Here is a 14,217-nt window from a genome sequence, read left to right as displayed (position 1 = left end):
TCCAGTTGCCTATCCGTCCCCAACATACCATAGTATGACCCAAACCTCAGTCAATAATATGTTGTATGAGTCATTCATCTTGTCTGGGACCTGCTTTTCCAGTTGCAGTCAGGGAAAATGTAAGGTGAAAATGACTGCATTAACCATTTCAACTAACTATTTTGTTTATTTCTGCCTAATTGTTACTCATGTCATAAAGGTGACTCTACAACTTCGGGCACTTTCAGAAGTTAAAAGGTATTGATACAATTATAATACTGGTAAAATTGTGTATTTGATTTGTCTAGAAACAATATCTGATAATGGCTGTGATCGTACTATTCAGGAACGTATATATTCTTGTATTTTTTTCCCGGACAGCCATAGATAAATGTCATTTCCATCACGTCATTAGACATCCATTTTAGTTGAAAATAATTTTATTTAACACATTTCTTATACATTTGTACATGAACTTTTTTAAACATTATTTTAAGTGATTAAGGTTTTCCTAATATTAATAATTCAACATGACGCCTGAATGTATAAACTTGCATTGGTGACAGCTGAAAACATATGTTTATCATGATAAATATGTTACTTCCACCCAAACTTGTGAGATTACGATAACAACCATATGATTTCCCTATCTAAAACAAATCAATCAATGTAATGTATTATTATTATTTTAAAACCTGACTGTTACCCATTTCATTAACGTGAATAAAGAAAGTGAGACATGAGGTCCAGTATATGGTTGAAGGCCAAAGGCAACCTTACCAGTTTGGAGAATTCTGAGCAATTGCTCTGTGCTGAAAAACATTAAACCCTGGTGATGCACAGCAGCTTGCATTGAGAGGCTCTGGGGTTAGTAGTTCAGAATCGAAGCAGCAGCAGTGGCTTCGCTGGTCAAACTGCTGGTCTCCACAGCACCGGTGGTGACCAGACCTTTTGGTCAGGACCTTCCTTCCTTGGACATTTCCACAGCAAAGCTGGTGTTCATCATAAAGGTCTGTGGGACAGGTAATAACAATTGATCAGATTGACTGTTTAAAGCACTCAAGTGCTCAAGCTTGTCATTGTGAAGGAGTAAGTGAGCATAGAAGCCGTGAGGTGCACAGGGTTCGTACAGACAGTAGCAAGTCAAATTCAAGGACTTTCAAGCACTATGCATTTTCAATGATCATCCATTTAATATTTCCTATCATGCAATTGTTTCTAGTTGCCACCAGATGACATATCACCATTAACTTACTATTCATCACTACCTTACAAGTTCTAATCAATAATACGTGTTTCACTACTTATTTACTACACACAGGAGTGCTAAGTCAGTGATGAGGTTGACTGATTTCCTTATATGAACTGTAACTGCGAAATCTTTAAAGTTGCATGATGCATGTATATTTTTGTTCAGTGTTCATGATGATGATATAAAATGGTCTCTATTTAAATTGTCTTTATATTTAGCAAAAGTGTAGAACACCCTTAGTTGACTCTAAAATGTTTTCTATACCCATTTGAAGAAACAAATTCATGTGTTTTAAGATGAAAGATTCTTTCAGGGGACCCTATTTACATTTTAGGAGACCCCACATGGGTCCCGGACCCCAAGTTTGGGAACCACTGTACTACTAACCTCTCTCCCTGCTTGCTTCAATGCTTCCTCTCTCTGTATTTCCTTTCCATTTTTTTAACCTTTATTTAACTAGGCAAATCGGTTAAGAACAAATTCTTATTTACAATGGCGGCCAAACCCGGACGACGTTGGGCCAATTGTGCGCTGCCAGACCACGAAACACGTGAGGAAATAAAACTGGGTTGTCTGCCTGGAAATTCATTCGCAAGACCAACATTTCTCATATCAACCTATTTAATCATTCTGTTTTCTAATTTTAATTAGATTACCTTTCAAGTACTAACTTGAGAAAATGTTTGCTTTTCCAGTACTTCAATTTCAGAGTGCCAAATTCAAGTACTTTAAGCACCTAGTGCGAGCTCTGGGTGCAGGTGGGAAATTAGGTTGTCAAAATGACTCAGCATGAGAGAATTGGGAAATATCTCCCAAAAAGCTTTCGGACTACAGACCTCAATGGGGCGAGCCAAGTCTAAAATGCACACTATGACACCACCTATTTGTATGCCTTTTGATGTAGTTGTTATTCTTCCCAATGACGACAGCAAAGGCCTCAAAAGACCTGATATTACTGACCTTTCCCACAACACTTGGAATGGGGTTGGGTCCTGGTTAGGATCTGAGAGTCACAGCAGAGCTGGTTGAGTGGGTCATAGGCCCGACACCCACAGCAATCTGACACCAGCTGGCTCACATTATGAGTCAGCTGACCTACATCGGTTGAATCACAGATAAGGGCAAACAAAACACACAAAATACAAATTCAAACTTGGGAGATGCTGAGAATGTTTTCAACCCAGTTACCAGGTTTGAGTGAATAGATGCAGTGGAATACTGCTAGACAGAGTAATGTCTCCTCTCTCACCTTCACAACAGGAAGCCCCGGTGAGGTTGAAGGCCCTGTTTCCACAGCAGGACAGCCCCACCCCTTCATGTAGTACTTTTTCACAGCAAGTGTAATCTAGAACGTCATATTTCCCCTTGCCGCAGAGGTGGTCTTTGGGAGACCTGAAAGGCAGCGGTTCATATTCATGTCTAGAGGGCATTTTCTATATGTGCAGCATATATACAAGACATAGAATGGAGTCACAATGCTTACACATACGGTCACATCATGCTGACACATCTTAATTAAAGGTAGTAGGATGAATTTGCCCCTAAACACTATCAGGTCAGTTTTTCATATCCCCGCTTAAGATTTGAGCCCACGGGCAGCTTCTACCCAGAGCACAGATAATAAGGGTACTTGCTATACTCACGTGTCGTAGAACCCAGCATGGGCAGAGACTGGAATTCCAAAATGATTGACTTGCCCTGTGAAACGTGGAACATTCCCACATCAAGACAAAGCACTGGCTACGTATTCTGTGAAAAGCTATCTCAGGTCATGAGGAATGCTATTAATCTAAGCGTGATATTTGCAAAACGCTTACGAAGAAAATATTGGAACTGTAAATCGCTTTACAGTGAAAAGTAAAGCAATGCAAAATGTTGTATTGTTTAAAATCGCGTTTTACAACTGCCGATACAGTGACTGAAGTTGAATAAGGTATTGTCAGGAAGCAATGGTATCTATAGCTGCAGTTAGCACTTCCTAAAGGTCTCTGCAGCTCCATATAAGTCATTTGAATTAAAAAACATTAAAATCAGGCTTAATATCCCCATCACTCTATAAACCACACAGCCAGTAGTAGAGGTCGACCGATTATGATTTAAGTACCGATACTGATTGGAGGACCAAAAAAAGCTGATACCGATTAAATCGGGCAATTATTTTTTAAATGTTTTCTTTATTTTTTTTATATACAACACTGAATGAACACTTATTTTAACTTAATATAATACATCAATAAAATCAATTTAGTCTCAAATAAATAATGAAACATGTTCAATTTGGTTTAAATAGTGCAAACACAAAGTGTTGGAGAAGAAAGTTAAAGTGCAATATGTGCAATGTAAAAAAGCTAACGTTTAAGTTCCTTGCTCAGAACATGTGAACGCTGGTGAATCCTTTTAACATGAGTCTTCAATATTCCCAGGTAAGAAGTTTTAGGTTGTAGTTATTATAGAACTATTTCTCTCTATACCATTTGTATTTCATATACCTTTGACTATTGGATGTTCTAATAGGTTTCTTTAGTATTGCCAGCCTAATCTCGGGAGTTGATAGGCTTGAAGTCATAGTCTAGAAGAAAAAGAAACGCACACCTATTTAGGCGAGGTGCTGGCTAGCGGAGTAGAAAACTTAAAAATAAAGGAGAGCCGCACACTCTAGGAGCTCAGATGCAAAAATATTTAATTTACCAACGTTTCGACAGGCAAGCTGTCTTCATCAGGGTACAATCACAGACACTGCAGGATGACTCGTTTATATATAGTGTCAAGACACACAGGTGTCTGTAATCATGGCCAAGAGTGGCCTAATATCATTGGTTAATTTCTCAAATATTAAAATGGCATAGAAAGAGCAGCATACAATAAATACAAATGGATAGCATATGATCATAGACTCACTTAAGACCACACAAGCCTACAAACAACCACAATGGCAAAGTCACAACAATCACAGGCTTGAAGTCATAAACAGCGCAATGCTTGAAGCACAGCGAAGAGCTGCTGGCAAATGCAGGAAAGTGCTGTTTGAATGAATGCTTACGAGCCTGCTGCTCTTGCCTACCACCGCTCTGTCAGACTGCTCTATCGAATCATAGACTTAATTATAATATAATAACACACAGAAATACGAGCCTTAGGGCATTAATATGGTCAAAAATGGGACCTATAATTTTGAAAACAAAACGTTTCTTCTTTCAGTAATATCATCAACCATGTGTAGTTAACTAGTGATTATGTTAACATTGATAGTTTTTTATAAGTTAAGTTTAAGGCTAGCTAGCACCTTACCTTGGCTCCTTGCTGCACTCGCATAACAGATAGTCAGCCTGCCACGCAGTCTTCTCGTGGAGTGCAATGTAATCGGCCATGATCGGTGTCCAAAAATTATTACCGATTGTTATGAAAATTTGAAATTGGCCCTAATTAATCGGCCATTCCGATTTAATCGGTTGACTTCTTGCCAGTAGTGTGCCCTAGAAGACTATGCTGATCCGAGTAATGATGACAACGCATTTCACTGACTTATCTACACTGAACAAAAATATAAAACGCAACAGTTTCAAAGATTTTACTGAGTTACATTTCATATAAGGAAATGTAGTCAATTCAAATACATAAATTAGGCCCTAATCTATGGATTTCACATATGCATCTGTTGGTATTACCTTTTAAAAAAGGGTATGGGCGTGGATCAGAAAACCCGTCAGTATCTGGTGTGACCATCATTTGCCTCATGCAGCGCAACACATCTCCTTCGCATAGAATTGATCACGCTGTTGATTGTGTCCTGTGGAATGTTTTCCCACTCCTCTTCACTGGCTGTGCGAAGTTGCTCGATATTGGCGGGAACTTGAACAAGCTGTCGCACACGTCGATCCAGAGCATCCCAACTGTGCTCAATAGGTGACATGTCTGGTGAGTATGCAGGCCTAGGAAGAACTGGGACATTTTTTGCTTCCAGGAATTGTGTACAGATCCTTGCAACATGGGGCTGTGCATTATCATGCTGAAACATGAGGTGATGGTGGTGGAGGAATGGCACGACAATGGGCCTCAGGATCTCATCACAGAATCTCTGTGCATTCAAATTGCCATCGATAAAATGCAACTGTGTTCGTTGCTCGTAGCTTATGCCTGCCCATACCATAACCCCACCACCATGGGCACTCTGTTCCACAATGTTGATATTAGCAAACCGTTCACCCACACGATGCCATACACGCTGTCTGCCATCTGCCCTGTGAGGTTCCCAAGTGGCACAGCAGTCTAAGGCACTGCATCTCAGTGCAAGAGGCGTCACTACAGTCCCTGGTTCGATTCCAAGCTGTATCACATCCGGCCTTGATTGGGAGTCCCATAGGGCGGCGCATAATGTCGTCCGAATTTGGTTGGGGTAGGCCGTCATTGTAAATAAGAATTTGTTCTTGCCTAGTTAAAGGATAAATGTAAACAAAAAAATGTGAGGACGACGAGCACGCAGATGAGTTTCCCTGAGATGGTTTCTGACAGCTTGTACAGAAATTCTTCAGTTGTGCAAACCCAGTTTCATCAGCTGTCTGGCTGGCTTCTCAAATGATCCCGCAGGTGAAGAAGGGGGATGTGGAGGTCCTGGGCTGGCGTGGTTACACATGGTCTGCGATTGTGAGGCCGGTTGGACGTACTGCCAAATTCTTTAAAAATGACATTGGAGGTAGCTTATGGTAGTGAAATTAACATAAAATTATCTGGCAACAGCTTTGGTGGACATTCCTGCAATCAGCATGCCAATTGCACACTCCCACATCTGTGGCATTGTGTTGGGTGACAAAACTGCACATTTTTAGAGTGGCCTTTTATTGTTCCCAGCATGAGGTGCACCTGTGTAATGATCATGCAGTTTAATCAGTTTATTTATATGCCACACCTGTCAGGTGGATGGATTATCTTGGCAATGGAGAAAAGCTCAGTAACAGGGATGTAAACCAATTTGTAGACAATTTTAGAGAAATAAGCCTTGTGCGTATGGAACATTTCTGGGGTATTTTATTTCAGCTCATGAAACATGGGACCAACACTTCATGTTGCGTTTTATATTTTTGTTCTGTATAGATTGCACATATTCCTATACAGGCAGGATTCCAAACCATCATGATCCACTGCATTCTGTTTGCCTTTTCAGGAGTCATGTCAGGGAAGTAAGGTACATGATGCACAGGGGTCAAAGTATTACCAGATGTCCACCAGGTGCATATACGTTTTGTTTTGCCAGATATCTAGCCCCCATTTTTCGTACTTGGCAAACATGCTTCGCTTTTCAACTAGCTAAAAGAGTAACAGTAAAATAACAATAGCAAGACTATATACAGGGGGGTACTGGTACAGAGTCAATGTGCAGGGGGACCGGTTAGTTGAGGTAATATGTACATGTAGGTAGAGTTATTAAAGTGACAATGCATAAATGATAACAGAGTAGCAGTGGTGTAAAAGAGGGGGCAATGCAAATAGTCTGGGTAGCCATTTGATTATCGCCTTACACCTTATGTTCTCCAGATGCATACAACTATTTGCCAGTACCCCCCTGCTGGAAGGCAAATAGTTTTACGCATGAAAAATTTGCGAATGGACGTGAAAACTACGGTCCAAAATGCAATGTGGTTCAACTAAGCTTCCCGTAAAGTATATTAAATGAAATAGGAAATATTATGTAACTAAATTAGCCTACTCCTTTTTATACAGATATAAATAAAATCATTCAAAATAGGCTTCTAGACCAGAAAGCATGATTAGACCAGAGATTTGTGAGCATATTTTTTTTATTGATCGGTTTGTCAGTGTCAGCAGATTAGGCTACTCTAATTTTTGACCTATTAACAAAATATATTCTGTCTCCAATCATATAAAGTGCAGTAGAATTGAATGAGATGTGTTTATAAAAGGGCATTCTTCCTGTACAAAGAAATAATATATATACACACAGTTGAAGTCAGAAGTTTACATACACTTAGGTTGGAGTCATTAAAATTAGTTTTAACCACTCCACAAATTTCTTGTTAACAAACGATAGTTTTATGTTGGTTTTTTAGCAGTGGCTTCTTCCTTGCTGAGCAGCTTTTCAGGTTATGTTGATATAGGACTCGTTTTACTGTGGATATAGATACTTTTGTACTTGTTTCCTCCAGCATCTTCACAAGGTCCTTTGCTGTTGTTCTGGGATTGATTTGCACTTTTCGCACCAAAGTATGTTCATCTCTAGGAGACTCCTTCCTGAGCGGTATGACGGCTGCGTGGTCCCATGGTGTTTATACTTGCGTACTATTGTTTGTACAGATGAACGTGGTACCTTCAGGCATTTGGAAATTGCTCCCAAGGATGAACCAGACTTGTGTAGGTCTTGGCTGATTTCTTTAGATTTTCCCATGATGTCAAGCAAAGAGGCACTGAGTTTGAAGGTAGGCCTTGAAATACATCCACAGGTGCACCTCCAATTGACTCAAATGATGTCAATTAGCCTATCAGAAGCTTCTAAAGCAGTGACCTAATTTTCTGGATTTTCCAAGCTGTTTAAAGGCACAGTCAACTTAGTGTATGTAAACTTCTGACCCACTGGAATTGTGATACAGTGAATTATAAGTGAAATAATCTGTCTAAACAATTGTTGGAAAAATTACTTTTGTCATTCACAAAATAGATGTCCTAACCGACTTGCCAAAACTCTAGTTTGTTAACAAGAAATTTGTGGAGTGGTTGAAAAACGAGTTTTAATGACTCCATCCTAAGTGTATGTAAACTTCCGACTTCAACTGTATATAAACTGATCACATCGAGAGTAGTAGGCTCTTACATAAGTCTGCAAATGTGAAGGTCGTTGGAATGCTTTATATTATGTTGAACATTAGCTTCCCCAAACTTGAAACACGCCGCCCATGAGTGGACGCATAAATACTAGGGATTCTATATATCATTCTATGATTAGGTCCATAAAAAGGTCCCGTACCGGGAAGAAATTAATTCATCCCTGATGATGCATAAATTCTCAGGCCCAAAGAACAATAATTCACAAGTTCCCCTCTGGCTTAACGTAACCGAAGAGGAGCCCACATTGCAATACTTTCTCTGCTGTATACTGTATACACATCAATCTGAGGCAGGGTAGTAGCCTACACCTCTCAACAGCCGGCTCCATTTCATTCATACAAACAGACGCAAGACATGATGGTGCTTTCCACTTACCGTGAGCATTGTAGCAGGGTAGAGTCAGCAAAACTGCACAAATTCAAAAAGCAAATGTTAAAGAAAGGAAGTCTAGAGGTTCTACACAAATTCTAGCGAATGTGCGGAGTTTGATAGGGATGGTCACATACCAAACATCAGTAGTGGAATTGTCATGGTGACTCTTTCCATAAAGCAGTCTCATTCATAGATGAAAAATTAAGATGCACTGAAATAAGTAGTCAATATCAGCCACACCTACAAGCACCACCCCTAACAACAATATCCAGTTGCCTATCCGTCCCCAACATACCATAGTATGACCCAAACCTCAGTCAATAATATGTTGTATGAGTCATTCATCTTGTCTGGGACCTGCTTTTCCAGTTGCAGTCAGGGAAAATGTAAGGTGAAAATGACTGCATTAACCATTTCAACTAACTATTTTGTTTATTTCTGCCTAATTGTTACTCATGTCATAAAGGTGACTCTACAACTTCGGGCACTTTCAGAAGTTAAAAGGTATTGATACAATTATAATACTGGTAAAATTGTGTATTTGATTTGTCTAGAAACAATATCTGATAATGGCTGTGATCGTACTATTCAGGAACGTATATATTCTTGTATTTTTTTCCCGGACAGCCATAGATAAATGTCATTTCCATCACGTCATTAGACATCCATTTTAGTTGAAAATAATTTTATTTAACACATTTCTTATACATTTGTACATGAACTTTTTTAAACATTATTTTAAGTGATTAAGGTTTTCCTAATATTAATAATTCAACATGACGCCTGAATGTATAAACTTGCATTGGTGACAGCTGAAAACATATGTTTATCATGATAAATATGTTACTTCCACCCAAACTTGTGAGATTACGATAACAACCATATGATTTCCCTATCTAAAACAAATCAATCAATGTAATGTATTATTATTATTTTAAAACCTGACTGTTACCCATTTCATTAACGTGAATAAAGAAAGTGAGACATGAGGTCCAGTATATGGTTGAAGGCCAAAGGCAACCTTACCAGTTTGGAGAATTCTGAGCAATTGCTCTGTGCTGAAAAACATTAAACCCTGGTGATGCACAGCAGCTTGCATTGAGAGGCTCTGGGGTTAGTAGTTCAGAATCGAAGCAGCAGCAGTGGCTTCGCTGGTCAAACTGCTGGTCTCCACAGCACCGGTGGTGACCAGACCTTTTGGTCAGGACCTTCCTTCCTTGGACATTTCCACAGCAAAGCTGGTGTTCATCATAAAGGTCTGTGGGACAGGTAATAACAATTGATCAGATTGACTGTTTAAAGCACTCAAGTGCTCAAGCTTGTCATTGTGAAGGAGTAAGTGAGCATAGAAGCCGTGAGGTGCACAGGGTTCGTACAGACAGTAGCAAGTCAAATTCAAGGACTTTCAAGCACTATGCATTTTCAATGATCATCCATTTAATATTTCCTATCATGCAATTGTTTCTAGTTGCCACCAGATGACATATCACCATTAACTTACTATTCATCACTACCTTACAAGTTCTAATCAATAATACGTGTTTCACTACTTATTTACTACACACAGGAGTGCTAAGTCAGTGATGAGGTTGACTGATTTCCTTATATGAACTGTAACTGCGAAATCTTTAAAGTTGCATGATGCATGTATATTTTTGTTCAGTGTTCATGATGATGATATAAAATGGTCTCTATTTAAATTGTCTTTATATTTAGCAAAAGTGTAGAACACCCTTAGTTGACTCTAAAATGTTTTCTATACCCATTTGAAGAAACAAATTCATGTGTTTTAAGATGAAAGATTCTTTCAGGGGACCCTATTTACATTTTAGGAGACCCCACATGGGTCCCGGACCCCAAGTTTGGGAACCACTGTACTACTAACCTCTCTCCCTGCTTGCTTCAATGCTTCCTCTCTCTGTATTTCCTTTCCATTTTTTTAACCTTTATTTAACTAGGCAAATCGGTTAAGAACAAATTCTTATTTACAATGGCGGCCAAACCCGGACGACGTTGGGCCAATTGTGCGCTGCCAGACCACGAAACACGTGAGGAAATAAAACTGGGTTGTCTGCCTGGAAATTCATTCGCAAGACCAACATTTCTCATATCAACCTATTTAATCATTCTGTTTTCTAATTTTAATTAGATTACCTTTCAAGTACTAACTTGAGAAAATGTTTGCTTTTCCAGTACTTCAATTTCAGAGTGCCAAATTCAAGTACTTTAAGCACCTAGTGCGAGCTCTGGGTGCAGGTGGGAAATTAGGTTGTCAAAATGACTCAGCATGAGAGAATTGGGAAATATCTCCCAAAAAGCTTTCGGACTACAGACCTCAATGGGGCGAGCCAAGTCTAAAATGCACACTATGACACCACCTATTTGTATGCCTTTTGATGTAGTTGTTATTCTTCCCAATGACGACAGCAAAGGCCTCAAAAGACCTGATATTACTGACCTTTCCCACAACACTTGGAATGGGGTTGGGTCCTGGTTAGGATCTGAGAGTCACAGCAGAGCTGGTTGAGTGGGTCATAGGCCCGACACCCACAGCAATCTGACACCAGCTGGCTCACATTATGAGTCAGCTGACCTACATCGGTTGAATCACAGATAAGGGCAAACAAAACACACAAAATACAAATTCAAACTTGGGAGATGCTGAGAATGTTTTCAACCCAGTTACCAGGTTTGAGTGAATAGATGCAGTGGAATACTGCTAGACAGAGTAATGTCTCCTCTCTCACCTTCACAACAGGAAGCCCCGGTGAGGTTGAAGGCCCTGTTTCCACAGCAGGACAGCCCCACCCCTTCATGTAGTACTTTTTCACAGCAAGTGTAATCTAGAACGTCATATTTCCCCTTGCCGCAGAGGTGGTCTTTGGGAGACCTGAAAGGCAGCGGTTCATATTCATGTCTAGAGGGCATTTTCTATATGTGCAGCATATATACAAGACATAGAATGGAGTCACAATGCTTACACATACGGTCACATCATGCTGACACATCTTAATTAAAGGTAGTAGGATGAATTTGCCCCTAAACACTATCAGGTCAGTTTTTCATATCCCCGCTTAAGATTTGAGCCCACGGGCAGCTTCTACCCAGAGCACAGATAATAAGGGTACTTGCTATACTCACGTGTCGTAGAACCCAGCATGGGCAGAGACTGGAATTCCAAAATGATTGACTTGCCCTGTGAAACGTGGAACATTCCCACATCAAGACAAAGCACTGGCTACGTATTCTGTGAAAAGCTATCTCAGGTCATGAGGAATGCTATTAATCTAAGCGTGATATTTGCAAAACGCTTACGAAGAAAATATTGGAACTGTAAATCGCTTTACAGTGAAAAGTAAAGCAATGCAAAATGTTGTATTGTTTAAAATCGCGTTTTACAACTGCCGATACAGTGACTGAAGTTGAATAAGGTATTGTCAGGAAGCAATGGTATCTATAGCTGCAGTTAGCACTTCCTAAAGGTCTCTGCAGCTCCATATAAGTCATTTGAATTAAAAAACATTAAAATCAGGCTTAATATCCCCATCACTCTATAAACCACACAGCCAGTAGTAGAGGTCGACCGATTATGATTTAAGTACCGATACTGATTGGAGGACCAAAAAAAGCTGATACCGATTAAATCGGGCAATTATTTTTTAAATGTTTTCTTTATTTTTTTTATATACAACACTGAATGAACACTTATTTTAACTTAATATAATACATCAATAAAATCAATTTAGTCTCAAATAAATAATGAAACATGTTCAATTTGGTTTAAATAGTGCAAACACAAAGTGTTGGAGAAGAAAGTTAAAGTGCAATATGTGCAATGTAAAAAAGCTAACGTTTAAGTTCCTTGCTCAGAACATGTGAACGCTGGTGAATCCTTTTAACATGAGTCTTCAATATTCCCAGGTAAGAAGTTTTAGGTTGTAGTTATTATAGAACTATTTCTCTCTATACCATTTGTATTTCATATACCTTTGACTATTGGATGTTCTAATAGGTTTCTTTAGTATTGCCAGCCTAATCTCGGGAGTTGATAGGCTTGAAGTCATAGTCTAGAAGAAAAAGAAACGCACACCTATTTAGGCGAGGTGCTGGCTAGCGGAGTAGAAAACTTAAAAATAAAGGAGAGCCGCACACTCTAGGAGCTCAGATGCAAAAATATTTAATTTACCAACGTTTCGACAGGCAAGCTGTCTTCATCAGGGTACAATCACAGACACTGCAGGATGACTCGTTTATATATAGTGTCAAGACACACAGGTGTCTGTAATCATGGCCAAGAGTGGCCTAATATCATTGGTTAATTTCTCAAATATTAAAATGGCATAGAAAGAGCAGCATACAATAAATACAAATGGATAGCATATGATCATAGACTCACTTAAGACCACACAAGCCTACAAACAACCACAATGGCAAAGTCACAACAATCACAGGCTTGAAGTCATAAACAGCGCAATGCTTGAAGCACAGCGAAGAGCTGCTGGCAAATGCAGGAAAGTGCTGTTTGAATGAATGCTTACGAGCCTGCTGCTCTTGCCTACCACCGCTCTGTCAGACTGCTCTATCGAATCATAGACTTAATTATAATATAATAACACACAGAAATACGAGCCTTAGGGCATTAATATGGTCAAAAATGGGACCTATAATTTTGAAAACAAAACGTTTCTTCTTTCAGTAATATCATCAACCATGTGTAGTTAACTAGTGATTATGTTAACATTGATAGTTTTTTATAAGTTAAGTTTAAGGCTAGCTAGCACCTTACCTTGGCTCCTTGCTGCACTCGCATAACAGATAGTCAGCCTGCCACGCAGTCTTCTCGTGGAGTGCAATGTAATCGGCCATGATCGGTGTCCAAAAATTATTACCGATTGTTATGAAAATTTGAAATTGGCCCTAATTAATCGGCCATTCCGATTTAATCGGTTGACTTCTTGCCAGTAGTGTGCCCTAGAAGACTATGCTGATCCGAGTAATGATGACAACGCATTTCACTGACTTATCTACACTGAACAAAAATATAAAACGCAACATGCAACAGTTTCAAAGATTTTACTGAGTTACATTTCATATAAGGAAATGTAGTCAATTCAAATACATAAATTAGGCCCTAATCTATGGATTTCACATATGCATCTGTTGGTATTACCTTTTAAAAAAGGGTATGGGCGTGGATCAGAAAACCAGTCAGTATCTGGTGTGACCATCATTTGCCTCATGCAGCGCAACACATCTCCTTCGCATAGAGTTGATCAGGCTGTTGATTGTGTCCTGTGGAATGTTTTCCCACTCCTCTTCACTGGCTGTGCGAAGTTGCTCGATATTGGCGGGAACTTGAACAAGCTGTCGCACACGTCGATCCAGAGCATCCCAAACGTGCTCAATAGGTGTCATGTCTGGTGAGTATGCAGGCCTAGGAAGAACTGGGACATTTTTTGCTTCCAGGAATTGTGTACAGATCCTTGCAACATGGGGCTGTGCATTATCATGCTGAAACATGAGGTGATGGTGGTGGAGGAATGGCACGACAATGGGCCTCAGGATCTCATCACAGAATCTCTGTGCATTCAAATTGCCATCGATAAAATGCAACTGTGTTCGTTGCTCGTAGGTTATGCCTGCCCATACCATAACCCCACCACCATGGGCACTCTGTTCCACAATGTTGATATTAGCAAACCGTTCACCCACACGATGCCATACACGCTGTCTGCCATCTGCCCTGTGAGGTTCCCAAGTGGCACAGCAGTCTAAGGCAC

At 39.7% G+C, this 14,217-nt stretch overlaps 1 protein-coding gene and 1 long non-coding RNA gene across 2 annotated transcripts in view; both read right to left on the bottom strand.

The window, feature by feature from the left end:
• The window catches only part of LOC129821835 (uncharacterized), a 26,390-nt gene extending 21,537 nt beyond the window's left edge, over positions 1-4,853 (bottom strand). The window contains exons 1-3 of the mRNA XM_055879519.1: positions 2,481-4,853; positions 2,192-2,326; positions 760-991 (exon numbers count right to left, since the gene is read on the bottom strand). Coding sequence (XP_055735494.1) covers positions 760-991; positions 2,192-2,326; positions 2,481-2,661 — 548 coding nt within the window. The 5' untranslated portion in view covers positions 2,662-4,853. The remainder of the gene's footprint in view (positions 1-759; positions 992-2,191; positions 2,327-2,480) is intronic.
• Positions 4,854-9,199: 4,346 nt separating this feature from the next.
• Positions 9,200-13,984, bottom strand: LOC129822626 (uncharacterized). Its single transcript, XR_008754497.1, has 4 exons — positions 11,579-13,984; positions 11,185-11,327; positions 10,896-11,030; positions 9,200-9,695 (listed from the first exon to the last, which is right to left on the bottom strand). It is a non-coding gene; the product is annotated as an uncharacterized LOC129822626 (long non-coding RNA).
• Between the last annotated feature and the right edge of the window lie 233 nt (positions 13,985-14,217).

The sequence above is a fragment of the Salvelinus fontinalis genome, chromosome 24 (genome assembly GCF_029448725.1).
Source record: "Salvelinus fontinalis isolate EN_2023a chromosome 24, ASM2944872v1, whole genome shotgun sequence".
NCBI classification, from domain to species: Eukaryota; Metazoa; Chordata; class Actinopteri; order Salmoniformes; family Salmonidae; genus Salvelinus; species Salvelinus fontinalis.
The sequence above is the reverse complement of the archived record's forward strand: the minus strand, read 5'-3'. Positions and strand labels throughout refer to the sequence as shown.